This window comes from Paroedura picta, chromosome 3 (assembly GCF_049243985.1).
Source record: "Paroedura picta isolate Pp20150507F chromosome 3, Ppicta_v3.0, whole genome shotgun sequence".
Taxonomy (NCBI): Eukaryota; Metazoa; Chordata; class Lepidosauria; order Squamata; family Gekkonidae; genus Paroedura; species Paroedura picta.
The window spans coordinates 11,775,376-11,787,234 of NC_135371.1; the positions used below are offsets into that span (position 1 = coordinate 11,775,376).

Sequence of the window (11,859 nt, forward strand, 5' to 3'; positions counted from 1 at the left end):
TGGGGGCACATGCCAACGTCTCTCTGGTTCCCACACCACAGTCATAATCCTGCGTTGGAGAGGATCTCTTTCCATCATGCACAGGCATGAGCTTAGAAGTCATTGCAGACAGTGACTGATGTGGCTGCTGTGGCCTGGGCTTGCCCATGCCTCACTTTGTCATTTTTAACTTAACATTTTTAACTTAACTTTTAACTTTTAACCACCCGTTTAGGAAAACCACTTGCATCCCCCTGGTAAACGTGGTCTAGATCACAGTAGGGTGGGCACGCAACCAGGGAGACACCAGTCCTCTGATTGTATGCCACAACACGAAAATTATCCTGCCTGAGGCTTCTGGCTTTTGTGTGGCACTCCAGGCTGGAACGCCTATCGCTGGGAACCCGCATCTCCTTTGCGATGGTCTTGGAGGCCTCGCGGTTCCTGCATGAGGTGCTTAGCGCCTCCTGGACCCTGACATCTGGACAATGGCCAAAAGGTCTTTCACCCTGTTCTCATTCCACGACGGTACCCTCATGCCCGAAGTGGAGGCCGTGGAGGAAGATGCTGAGTAAGACTCCTTGGCCACTGCGTTACCTTCTGCCATTAGCTGAAAGACTCGGCCCCTGTAATTCTGGGGAGATAGTCAATTGAACACGTCCTCTTAAGGTGCCCCACCTTCAACTCTGCAAGAAATAAATTCATCCTCCCATTACTCAGGAATTCCTCCACCAGCTCAAACAAAGAAAAAGTAAAATTCCTCCTGTGGAATAGTAGGGGCCATATTATTAAGCAGGCTGCCAAATTTTGTGCGCATGTTCTTAGCACACGGGAAAGACAACTTAAGCTTAAGTGAAGATTTTTTAAAGGAATTTTACTATGCATTATAATGTATCCATCAAGTCTACAATTTTATATATTTTAAATTTTGGACTGGCTCCCTGATTATGCGATTTTCTGCTCTGAAATGTTTTTTCTTGCTATCTGTTTTATCTGGCCGCAGTGCTGTATTAAAATAAATTTGAATTTGACTCCTTGGCCACATCTGCGCTGCTGCTCTTTTCTCAAAATGGCCGTGGGGATGTGAACATTCACTTCCTCTTCCTGCCGCACTCTGCCCACACAGGAATCTAGATTTCTGATTGGTTGGAAGGAAACGCAGGGAATGGCAATTGGACCCCGACGATCATGAGGGACCCCTCCATGGAGCATGTGGCAGGCACCATTAAAAGTGGGCAAAGCACTGCAGTGGCGAAGCAACAGACATTATGTACACTTAAATCCACAGCCCATCAAAGGACCGGGGAGAAAAAAAGGGCAAAGATGCCATGGATACAGGGAGGTGTTTGCCTGTGAGGGAGGTGAGGCTGAGAGCCCTGAGATTCCTGCTCGGTCAGAACAGCTTTCTCAGCATTGTGGCGAGCACAAGGTCACCCAGCTGGCTGCATGTGGGGCAGGGCTCCTAACCACTACACCAGACTGGTGGGGAAATCATGAGCGCAACTGGTGTGCTTTTATGCTTCCTGACAGACTTGCCTCAATTTTCACTTCATTGTGCACCGCGACAAGAAAGGGAACGTGGATTTACCCACGTTCCCTTGTCACGGGACACTGGGCCAGAAGATTCACATCAAACCCCGGAGAGTCACGAGTTGGTGCCTGATTCATGTAGAAATGGGATTTAAACCCGCTAACAATGAGAGGCTGGGCCGGGGGAATTCGTCATGTGGAAACGGTCTACAAGTGGCAGAGTCTGATGTGGAGAGCTAGGGGGTTTGATTCTCCTTTCCTCTACCACATGGGTGACCTTGGGCGAGTCATGGTGCCTTGAGAGGTTTCTCAGCCCCATCTACCTCTGCATGCAACCAGCAGGGTGATTTTGAGCTCATCACAACACTGATAGTGCTGTTTTGATCGAGCAATCCTGTCAGGAGCTCTCTCAGCTTCGCCTCCCTCACAGGGGGGCTGTTGTGGGGAGAGGAGGGGAAGGCGATTGTGAGCCACTTTGAGAATCCTTCGGGTAGAGAAAAGCAGAGTATAAAAACCAACTCTTCTTCAGAAATAGTCATAAATCTCTCATCAGAACACGTTGCCAAAGCAACAGCGTAGCCACAAATGTCCTGGAAGTTTCCAAATGTACCAGATGCTGCAGCAGCAGAAGTCTTGCAAAACACCCAGACGATGAAGTCTCCGAAAACAAGGGCAGCTGGCTATGAGCCACGTTACAGTCTCGATCCAAGCAGCTTTTTCAAGTCCCACAAATTTCCCACTGCTTTATATCTCCTCTCCCCCCTCCCCTCCCAGTGGAGAAATGTTTCCAAAGTTGGTGCTTGATGTTAGCTGCCTGATGTGAGTCGGGAAGGAACTTGACTGGCTTTCATGGAGGAAATTGCCCTCTGTAGTGAAAGAGCCAGATGAGAGCCTGGTCTGAAGGAGGAAGGCTGGTCTTACAGTCAGTGCCTGCATGGTTAAGGGCAGCGGTTGGCAAAATGGGGAAGGGGAAGTGCTGGGTCCCTCCAGCTTTCACAACCTCTTCCGCTCTCTCATTCTCCCAGCCTGGAGAGGGAAGCCGGAGGGGGCAAGAGGGGCCGATCCCAGAACGAGTGCAGAATGGCCCAGCCTCAGGTACTTCTGGCCTCGGTGCTGGCGCTGGCGGTTCTGGATTTGGGTGAGTGGCAGGGAGGCAGGGAGGGAAGCTTGAAAAATGGGCAGGGAGGGAGAAGGAGGGCGGGTGGGTGGGTGGGGAGGGTGTAAAGCTGGCTCTTCCTGTGTCCCTCCCTGAGGTTGCGGCCTCGGATCCGTGTCCAGAAGACTCCATGGCCAGGCTGGAGAGGAAGGCAGGATGGACAGGACAGAGACTAGCCAGAGGCTGGGGAACTGCAGGAGGACTTGAGGAGAGGGTGGCCCAGTGAAGACACCTCTGGTGAAACGTAGCTTGTTATTGCTGTCTGGATCTTGAATCTGTTAAACGTCTTCATTATTCCATGTACTGATTTATTTCTCACCTTCTGCCTGCATGTGTGGACTGGCAATGTCCACTTCATGTCTCTGAAGAAGAGTGCCTGCACACAAAATTGTGGTGGTCCTTAAAGGTGCCACTGGACGCAACGTCTGTCCTGCGCCTTCAGGCCAACGCTCCTGCCCACCTGGATCCAACTTAATTGTAGTGTTTCTTTGCTGTGGTTGTAATGGCTTGCTAATTGAAATGAATAGATCTCTTTAGGCTGGCTTGTGATGGACAACTGCAGTCAGCTTTTTCTGTATAAACTAGGTCTAAGATTTCCACGGAAGCCTCACAAACTCTTCCTCTTCCGTGTCACAGGCCTGTAAGTTGCCGCTTAAGTTTCTGTTCCCTCTGCTGGGTAAATACTTTTGCTGAATGAGAATCCATTTCACACCCTTGACGAAGTGGACTCTACCCTTTAAGGCATCATAGAGACTCCTCCTCTGTGTTTTGCTAGAGCAGGCTAAGAGAGCAGGACTTCAGTGCACCAAGTTAAGGGGGCCAACTTTTAATCATGGCACGCTGGCCTCAGGGTTTGGGGTCTGATTCTGTGCACTGGATCCAACACGTTTTTCACTGACAACACAAAGAATATATTCTGTCCTGTAGGACTGGAGGCACCTGAATTTTCTACTTTGCAATGAGGGGAGAGAGGGAGAGAGGGAGAAAGACAGAGACAGAGATGGAGGGAGGGAGAGAGAGAGACAGAGAGACAGAGACACAGACAGAGACAGAAGTTGCCCCAAACCATGGTGTTGCAAATCTGAGGCAGCTGTACTATCTTGCAGTCTTCTTTTGTTTGTTGCCCAAACCGGGCAATTTCTGTTCTGGAAGATTGTCTTTTGCATCGCTCTAGATACTGTCAGATCTGCTGCCAGGGTTGGCTGTCTTAACAGGATAATAGGACCTGGGGCAAAGCAGTGCATTGGCCCCCTAACTACACAACTTCTTTCCTCAATAAAACTGTAAATGATCAATGAAATCAAACTTATATTTGTCAGTAGAAGAAGAAGAGTTGGTTCTTATATAACTCTTTTCTCTACCCGAAGGAGGCTCAAAGCGGCTTCCAATCACCCTCCCTTTCCTCTCCCCACAACAGATACCCTGTGAGGGAGGTGAGGCTGGGAGAGCCCTGATATTACTGAGGAAGAAGAGTTGGTTCTTATATGCTGCTTTTCTCTACCTGAAAGAGCCTCAAAATGGCCCACAATCGCATTCCCTTTCCTGGGAATCGAACTCCTAACCACTACACCAAGCTGGCTCTGTACACCAAGCTGGCGAACTATCAATAGATACATAGATTAGCATGGGGCCCAGACACCCCTGTCTGCTGCCTTTATCTTCAGCTCCCAGAACCTTCCTGGTTGCGAAAGGAAGGCTGCTGAATGTCACAAGGGCCTAGTCTGCACACAACAGATAATGCACTTTCAATGCACTTCAGAAGACGTTTTTCCTGGACCGTTTATGCACTAGAGCAGGGGTAGTCAAACTGCGCCCCTCCAGATGTCCATGGACTACAATTCCCACGAGCCCCTGCCAGCAAACGCTGGCAGGGTCTCCTGGGAATTGTAGTCCATGGACATCTGGAGGGCCGCAGTTTGACTACCCCTGCACTAGAGGTTTCATGCCAGGCTGCAGGCTGGAGTTTTAGTCATGGCAGGTTGCCCCACCACTTCCTGCACCCACATGGGGGAGCACTTGGCCCATTGTGTCTCATCCACCCCCTATTTGTGCTCCTGCACGAGAGGTGGGGCAGTGAAGTTCTCAGTGCATAAACGGTCCTGCACAGGAAAAGCCAGCTGCCAAAGCACACTGAAAGTGCATTATCTCCAGAGATGCTCTGCACATTGTCTTGGCGATGAGATCCTCCAGCATCTTGGAGCCCGGACACCTAGGCAGCGGGGTGTCGTGACGAAGAGCCCCGACCCCTGATCTGGAGGACCCTGTTCGATTCCCACAGAACTCATGACATATTCTGTCACTGATTGAACTGATTGGTCGATTTATATATCATCCTTCTCGGACCTGCCATCTCAGGTCGCAAAACGACAAATGAACAAATAACATAATAGTAAATCAACCAAAGCATTTTAGAAACTCTGTTAAAACCGCTAGCAGCACCAGGATTTGTCATTGAGATTGACGGTGATGGTGGCCATTTGTGATGTTACTAGGCAGGGAGGATGAGGGGAACGGGAGGGAGCTGTTTAAGTGGCTTCTACATGCAGATGTGCATGATGGCACATTGAGCACTTTTGTACAATGGTCGGTTTTCTCATCCGCGTGTGGTCTTTGCGATCCATTGTGCTGGTTTCCGGTCCTTTGGTGGTTGGTTGTGCTATGCTGGCAGCATGAGGGGACACCAGCGTACCTTTGTGAGTTCCTAGCTGGCCTGATGCTTGTGGTGTTCTTGGCAGGCCGGGTGTCAGCTGTGCAGGTGTACACGCCACGGGAGATCACTGTGAGCAACGGGACAGAGGCACGGCTCCAGTGCACATTCAGATCCACGGAAGTGATCAGCAGTGCCGCTTCGGTCACCTGGAGCTTCCAGGCAGAAGGATCGCCTTCTGTTGAGTCGGTAAGAGATGATCTTAGACTAGACTAGACCATCAGCAGCATGGAATTACCGGTGCAATCCTAATCCAAGGCCATTTGTGGCTTGGACCCCACGTATCTGAGGGACCGCTTGCCTCCTTACGCCCCCCGCGGGGCTCTTTGCTTGGCCCAAGGGAAGTTCACCTGGCCTTGACCAGGACCAGGGCCTTTTCAGTCCTGACCCTGACCTGGTGGAAGACGCTAATAAGCTTCCTCTCTTGAATAAGCTCCTGGGAGAGCTGAGGGCCCTGATGTCACCATACTGCAGGGCCTGTAAAATGGAGCTCTTCTACCGGGTCTTTGGCTGAGGCCGGAGCAGGTAAGATCAGGGCCTCTTGAGGCTATGACAGGCCATCCGGCGAATCCTCATAGTGAAAAAGAGAGGAGGGGGTCTACTTTTGTTGACAGAATGTAAATATGTGAAGAGGGGCAAAGCACAAGGATGCTTAAAATGATATACAGATAGTTTTACAAGGAAGTGGAACAACTTTGCATAGAAAGAGAGGATAGAGATTCCCACCTGTCATTCTTGCTTCTTCTGGTGGTAAGCAGAGAAGAAGTGGGCACAAAAGAGCAGGAAGTCTCCCATTGAGCCAATCAGGGCGCTGGTGGAAATAATTTGAAAAAAATCAGGAAGTTCCTGATCTAACTATGCTAAATACACCTGTCCTCTGATGCCCCCTGCAGGAGGCTCTTTGTATTCTGGTCAGTCATGCACGCTGCAGACCTTGCATATTCCAACACTTCTGACCACCAAAAATTAGCTTTGCTAGGGATTACAGCAAGGCCAGTGGTTGGAATATTGAACTAGGACCTGAGAGACCTGGGTTCAAATCCCCATTTTGCCATGGAAGCTTGTGGGGTCACCTTGGGCTAGTCACATGCTCTCAGCCCAACCTGCCTCAAAGTGTTGCTGTGAGGGGAACATGGAGGAGACAAGGCCTGCAAAAGGGAGCTCTTCCACCAGGCATTTGGTTGAGGCCGACTGATCCAACAGCATCTGCTGGGCCCCCAGAAACCCCTCCCCACCATCTGAACCCAAACCAGCCACCTATGGGATCACGGTTAGAAGTTAATGTCGTTATTATGAAATGTTGTCATTCTTGTTCTCTTATGAATCCGCTGTTAACGTCGTTCCTGATGTTCCTGATATTATGATGTCATAAATTACGCTGTTTTACTCCTGCGTTTTGTGTAAACTGCCTTGAGCCTCAGGGGAGGGTCCTATAGAAATATAAGAAACAAACAAAGAAACAAATAAATGGAACAAACATCATCCATTAGAGAAAACTCTTCCTTAGGGATATGCCATTTTATTTGGAATGGGGTGAGGGTGGGACCGATAGCACCCTGGAATCTGAATTCCACATGCAATTAAGCTGGCAGCTTTCCACTAAACCAGGAGTAGTCAAACTGTGGTCCTCCAGATGTCCATGGACTGCAATTCCCAGGAGACCCTGCCAGCATTCGCTGGCAGGGGCTCCTGGGAATTGTAGTCCATGGACATCTGGAGGGCCGCAGTTTGACTACCCCTGCACTAAACTGATTGCCTCGGCAGTGGCACTGAAATGATGGAAGAAAAAGGTTTCTAATGTTGCAGCTGACACTTGTTTCCCTGACTGCAGTTCTTCTATTATTCGAATGGGAAGGCATATCCCGGGAAGGAGATACCGTTTAAGGACAAAATCCACTGGGCAGGGGACTTGAACAAGAAAGACGCATCTATCAGCATTGCCAATATCCAATTTCGGGACAACGGCACTTACATCTGTGACGTCAAGAACCCTCCGGACATCATTGTCTTCCCAGGAGAGATCAGGCTCAGAGTGGTGGAGAGAGGTACGTCGTCTCCCAACAGGACTCTTGTCAGTAATAAAATGTTTGGTCATATAATAAATGATTCCAGTGAAGTTGCTCCATATATAAGAAGGTTGTTTTGGATACCCTGATTCCCAATTAAATGTTTAAGGCCTGGCTCCATCAGAGTGCTCCTGCACATGGAGAGATATCTGACCAAGGGGCACAATTTTCTCGCCTCCCTCTAGTCCTGAAACGTTCCTTGCAAATCCTTGCCTCTGAGACAGGCCTTCCTCCCAAACACCATTCCTGGGACCATTTTGGGCTCCAGAGGGAGTGGGGGGAGGAAGTACTCTGGTGAATCCAAGCCTAAGGTGGCCACCAAAGCCAAGCTTAGCCGGAAAGCTCCCTAAAATGCTTTTTGTGCATTCTGATTCATAGACTTGCCAACGGGCAACAGCAGCTATTCATGGCTGCATTTCAGTTACCGTCCTGCCCTCAGACATCCCCATAATCACTCTGATAATACTATCACCGGACCTAAGAACACCCTCCATACCATCTCAGATTCATGAACTTCTTCAGGTTTCTCCTGGAGATCTCCCGGACTGGACATTGTAGCTACACCTTTGAAAACTCTTTTATGTCTCACGGCCCTTGGGAAAGGGCCTATTGCTTGTATTCCTGCCGTTATGTATAAGGTGCTAACCCTTTTTTTTATTGTTGCTGGAATCCTTTGCTACAGTCCTGCATTCATCCTCGAAATGCCAGCTGCCCACTTGCGTGGAACCTAAGATAGTCTTTGATATGACTAAGTCTCTGCCATCATTCCCAGGGGCCTGTTGTGTCTTATGGGTCGTTGTTTTACAATGTGTGAGGATGCTTAGAGGCCAAAATGCTCTGAGCATGCTCATCTGCATATCTGACACGAAGACTTTGCACCACGCCTAACTCTTGGTGCAACTCTGACGTGTTCTCTGGTCAATTGACCCTGCTCCTAGGTGGAGCTTAAAGGTAAAGGTATCCCCTGTGCAAGCACCGGGTCATGTCTGACCCGTGGGGTGACGCCTTCTAGCGTTTTTATGGCAGACTCAATGCGGGGTGGTTTGCCAGTGACTTCCCCAGTCATTACCGTTTACCCCCCAGCAAGCTGGGTACTCATTTTACCGACCTCGGAAGGATGGAAGGCTGAGTCAACCTTGAGCCGGCTGCTGGGATTGAACTCCCAACCTCATGGGCAGAGCTTTCAGACAGCTGCCTTACCACTCTGCGCCACAAGAGGCTCTTCTCCACAAGAGGTGGAGCTCACTATGGTATAAAAGTCAGTGGAATCGCCTGGTTCTTTGTCTTTGACATAACCTCGGATTGTGTTTAACCCTTCCTATGCTCCTGCATATTTGTAATATGTAATAAGATGTTTTGTAAGGATTTGTAATAAACGCTTAGAATTGGGTCCTCGGATCACCTTGGCTTGTATTTCTCATCCACCCCGATGCGCTAGTCATGGGACATGACACCATCCCTCGCTTCTAGCAGGGGAGGGGGACGTGTGCCCTTGAAAGACTAGCTAGCATAGGACAGCGCTGTTACGGCTGAAACAACGACTGATTTCCCCAAGGGAGACCTTTTTGGCTAGACTAAACATCCTCCCCTTTTGACCTACCTGGGTACCAAGGAAAGATGCCACCTTTGGCCCCCACCTCACACAGATCTCATCTACGAGCAGCTAGGGGTGGGTAGCCATGGCTGAAGGGACATATTTCAGGGGGGCCTTGGCCATCTGCACCCTGAACCGGCAAAAGCTGGGGATGGGTTGGAGAATCCATTGCAAATGCCTCGAGAAGGCTTGGGGACTGCTATGCAGGAAGGCGCTCCTCCTGCAAAATAACCTGGAAAGCAAGGTGTCCTTCCAAGATGTCCTGCCCTCAAAACACCACCCAAGGTTTAGATGAAAGACTTCAGTCCTGGCCATGGCAGTACTAAAGGACTCCCTCTTTTCTTTCCATGGCCCCCTCAACCTGCCTCTGTAGACACCGTGGCTCCAAGACAAATTGCTGAAGCTTCCAGCACCCCCATCCCAGCACCAGAAGGACCTCAGGAAGAGGGACGGGACTTGCCGGAAGCTGTGGAGGGAGAAGAGGCGGTTCTGGACCAGACAGCCAGCCACCCAAGCTCAGGTATGTAGAAGAAGAAGAAGTATGTAGCACACACAGAGGTGTGGAGTATCCGGGGAGCGTCCCTGGTGGCTACCACAACGAGGGCCATATGTGTGAATGCAGTTTGAAATGTTTCCTGTGTCCTGCAGGCCACGTCTCGCCAGTCCAGGAGGCTGAGGAGCAGCAGATGGGGGAACAGGCAGTAGCTGCAACGTTGCTGAAAGATCTCCTCCAGGCAATTAAGGGCCTGCAGGAACACACCGTTTCCGCACGTAAGTGTAATCTTGCCGTGGAGGGAGGAGAGGGGAGGTGTGGTGTGTTTGGTGACGGGGAGAGTTGAGAGGTGGGAATTCATGGCCATTCCTTTCCCTCCCACAGTGCGGGCACAAAATGAGAGGCTGGCATCCCAGGAGCGATGGAAGAGGAGTGTCATGAGGCAACTCCAGGAGCTCTCCTCCCAGCAAAGGGAGCTGGTGTCAAGGCTCCAGCAGCTTGAGTCGCAAAGGGACAACAACTAGGGGTGCAAATAGTTTCAAGAATAAGAACCAACTTTTCTCCTTCTTCTTCTTCTTCTTCTTCTTCTTCTTCTTCTTCTTCTTCTTCTTCTTCTTCTTCTTCTTCAAATCAAAGAATCATAGAATCATAGAATCATAGAGTTGGAAGGGACCTCCTGGGTCATCTAGTCCAACCCCCTGCACTATGAAGGACACTCATAGCCCTATCGCTCATCCACTGCAACCTGCCACCCCCTTGAACCTTCACAGAATCAGCCTCTCCGTCAGATGGCTATCCAGCCTTGGTTTAAAAATTTCCAAAGATGGAGAACCCACCACCTCCCGAGGAAGCCTGTTCCACTGAGAAACCGCTCTAACTGTCAGGAACCTCTTCCGGATGTTGAGTCAGAATTTCTTTTGCATTAATTTCATCCCACTGGATCAAGTCCGACCCTCCTCCTCCTCCTCCTTTCTTCTTCATAGTTTCAATATTTTCTTGGATGGGAGGGTTTGGGGAGTTTGCTCAGTTTTCATGGTTCTTCTTTGGGGCTCCCAAATAAATCCAAACATCATGTTTACTAATTGGGTCTCGTGTGCCTCTCTGGTGTTGCAGCCTTGATACCTTAGCACCTTCACACTCTACCTGTTTCTGTGCACCCGACACCACCACAGTGGTGGGTGATATGACCGCGCATCTATCGTTTCTGCCATGGCTGGAGAACATGACAGGTGTGTGGCTTAAGGCTTGGACAGGCTTCACGACAGGCAATCTAAGAAGCAGAAAATTTGTCTCTTTAATATTTTATGGTCCTAACAACGTAGGGTGGGCTGGCTCTGAAAGAAAAACTAAATTCAAACCAAAATCAAAGGAAAACATGATGCTCATGGGGCTCATGGGGAATACTTATCTCTGGGTTTCACCAGACATGCCTGTTTACCATGTGGTGGTAAGAATCACGTCTTCTTTGAGTTCCTTGACTGGCATCCCAGATGCCTTCCCTCACTGGCAGCAGCCAAGGTAAGGTGTTCTGCCAGCCCAGGATTACTGCCCTCCCTCGTCCCCGCAGGACGGAGCCATTCTATTCAGTGCCTGCATGGCTCACAAAAGCACTTCATGGTTTTCGACCCTGGAGATTCTGAATGCCTCCCTGTCCAGCCTTGCCTCTTCCCTAGAGTCCTGCAGCCCCTGTTGATAGAGCTCTCTCTCCTGCCTCATCGGGGCACCTGCCACATCCCTGGAGTGCTACATGTCCTCTTTCTCCAGCCCCATGAGACCCTGTCCAAGGGCATTAAGGACCAAGAACCTCTTGAGCTCCTCAGCTGATTGGCCTCCAAGTCACTGCTCATCATCATGTGTCTCCTCTCTTGAAGGTGCACCTGGACGGGGGAAAAGGGGGGACGGACGGGTGGGTGAGCACAACCAAGGGACCAACCCACCCCTCATGGGGGCACATGCCAACGTCTCTCTGGTTCCCACACCACAGTCATAATCCTGCGTTGGAGAGGATCTCTTTCCATCATGCACAGGCATGAGCTTAGAAGTCATTGCAGACAGTGACTGATGTGGCTGCTGTGGCCTGGGCTTCCCCATGCCTCGCTTTGTCATTTTTAACTTAAGGCTGCGAGCCACCCGTTTAGGAAAACCACTTGCATCCCCCTGGTAAACGTGGTCTAGATCACGGTAGGGCGGGCACGCAACCAGGGAGACACCAGTCCTCTGATTGTATGCCACAACACGAAAATTATCCTGTCTGAGGCTTCTGGCTTTTGTGTGGCACTCCAGGCTGGAACGCCTATCGCTGGGAACCCGCATCTCCTTTGCGATGGTCTTGGA

General features: G+C 50.2%; 1 protein-coding gene across 3 annotated transcripts in view; it reads left to right on the plus strand.

Annotated features, from left to right (window-relative positions):
• Positions 1-10,607, plus strand: part of LOC143831515 (uncharacterized) — a 33,184-nt gene extending 22,577 nt beyond the window's left edge. For 2 of the 3 annotated variants that reach the window (XM_077324559.1, XM_077324558.1), the window contains exons 5-10: positions 2,535-2,604; positions 5,401-5,561; positions 7,204-7,417; positions 9,406-9,552; positions 9,681-9,803; positions 9,910-10,607. In XM_077324559.1, coding sequence (XP_077180674.1) covers positions 2,535-2,604; positions 5,401-5,561; positions 7,204-7,417; positions 9,406-9,552; positions 9,681-9,803; positions 9,910-10,049 — 855 coding nt within the window. In that variant the 3' untranslated portion in view covers positions 10,050-10,607. Of the gene's footprint in view, positions 1-2,303; positions 2,432-2,534; positions 2,648-5,400; positions 5,562-7,203; positions 7,418-9,405; positions 9,553-9,680; positions 9,804-9,909 lie in introns of those variants that run through there. The other variant, XM_077324560.1, reaches the window with a different exon arrangement.
• Positions 10,608-11,859: the final 1,252 nt, after the last annotated feature.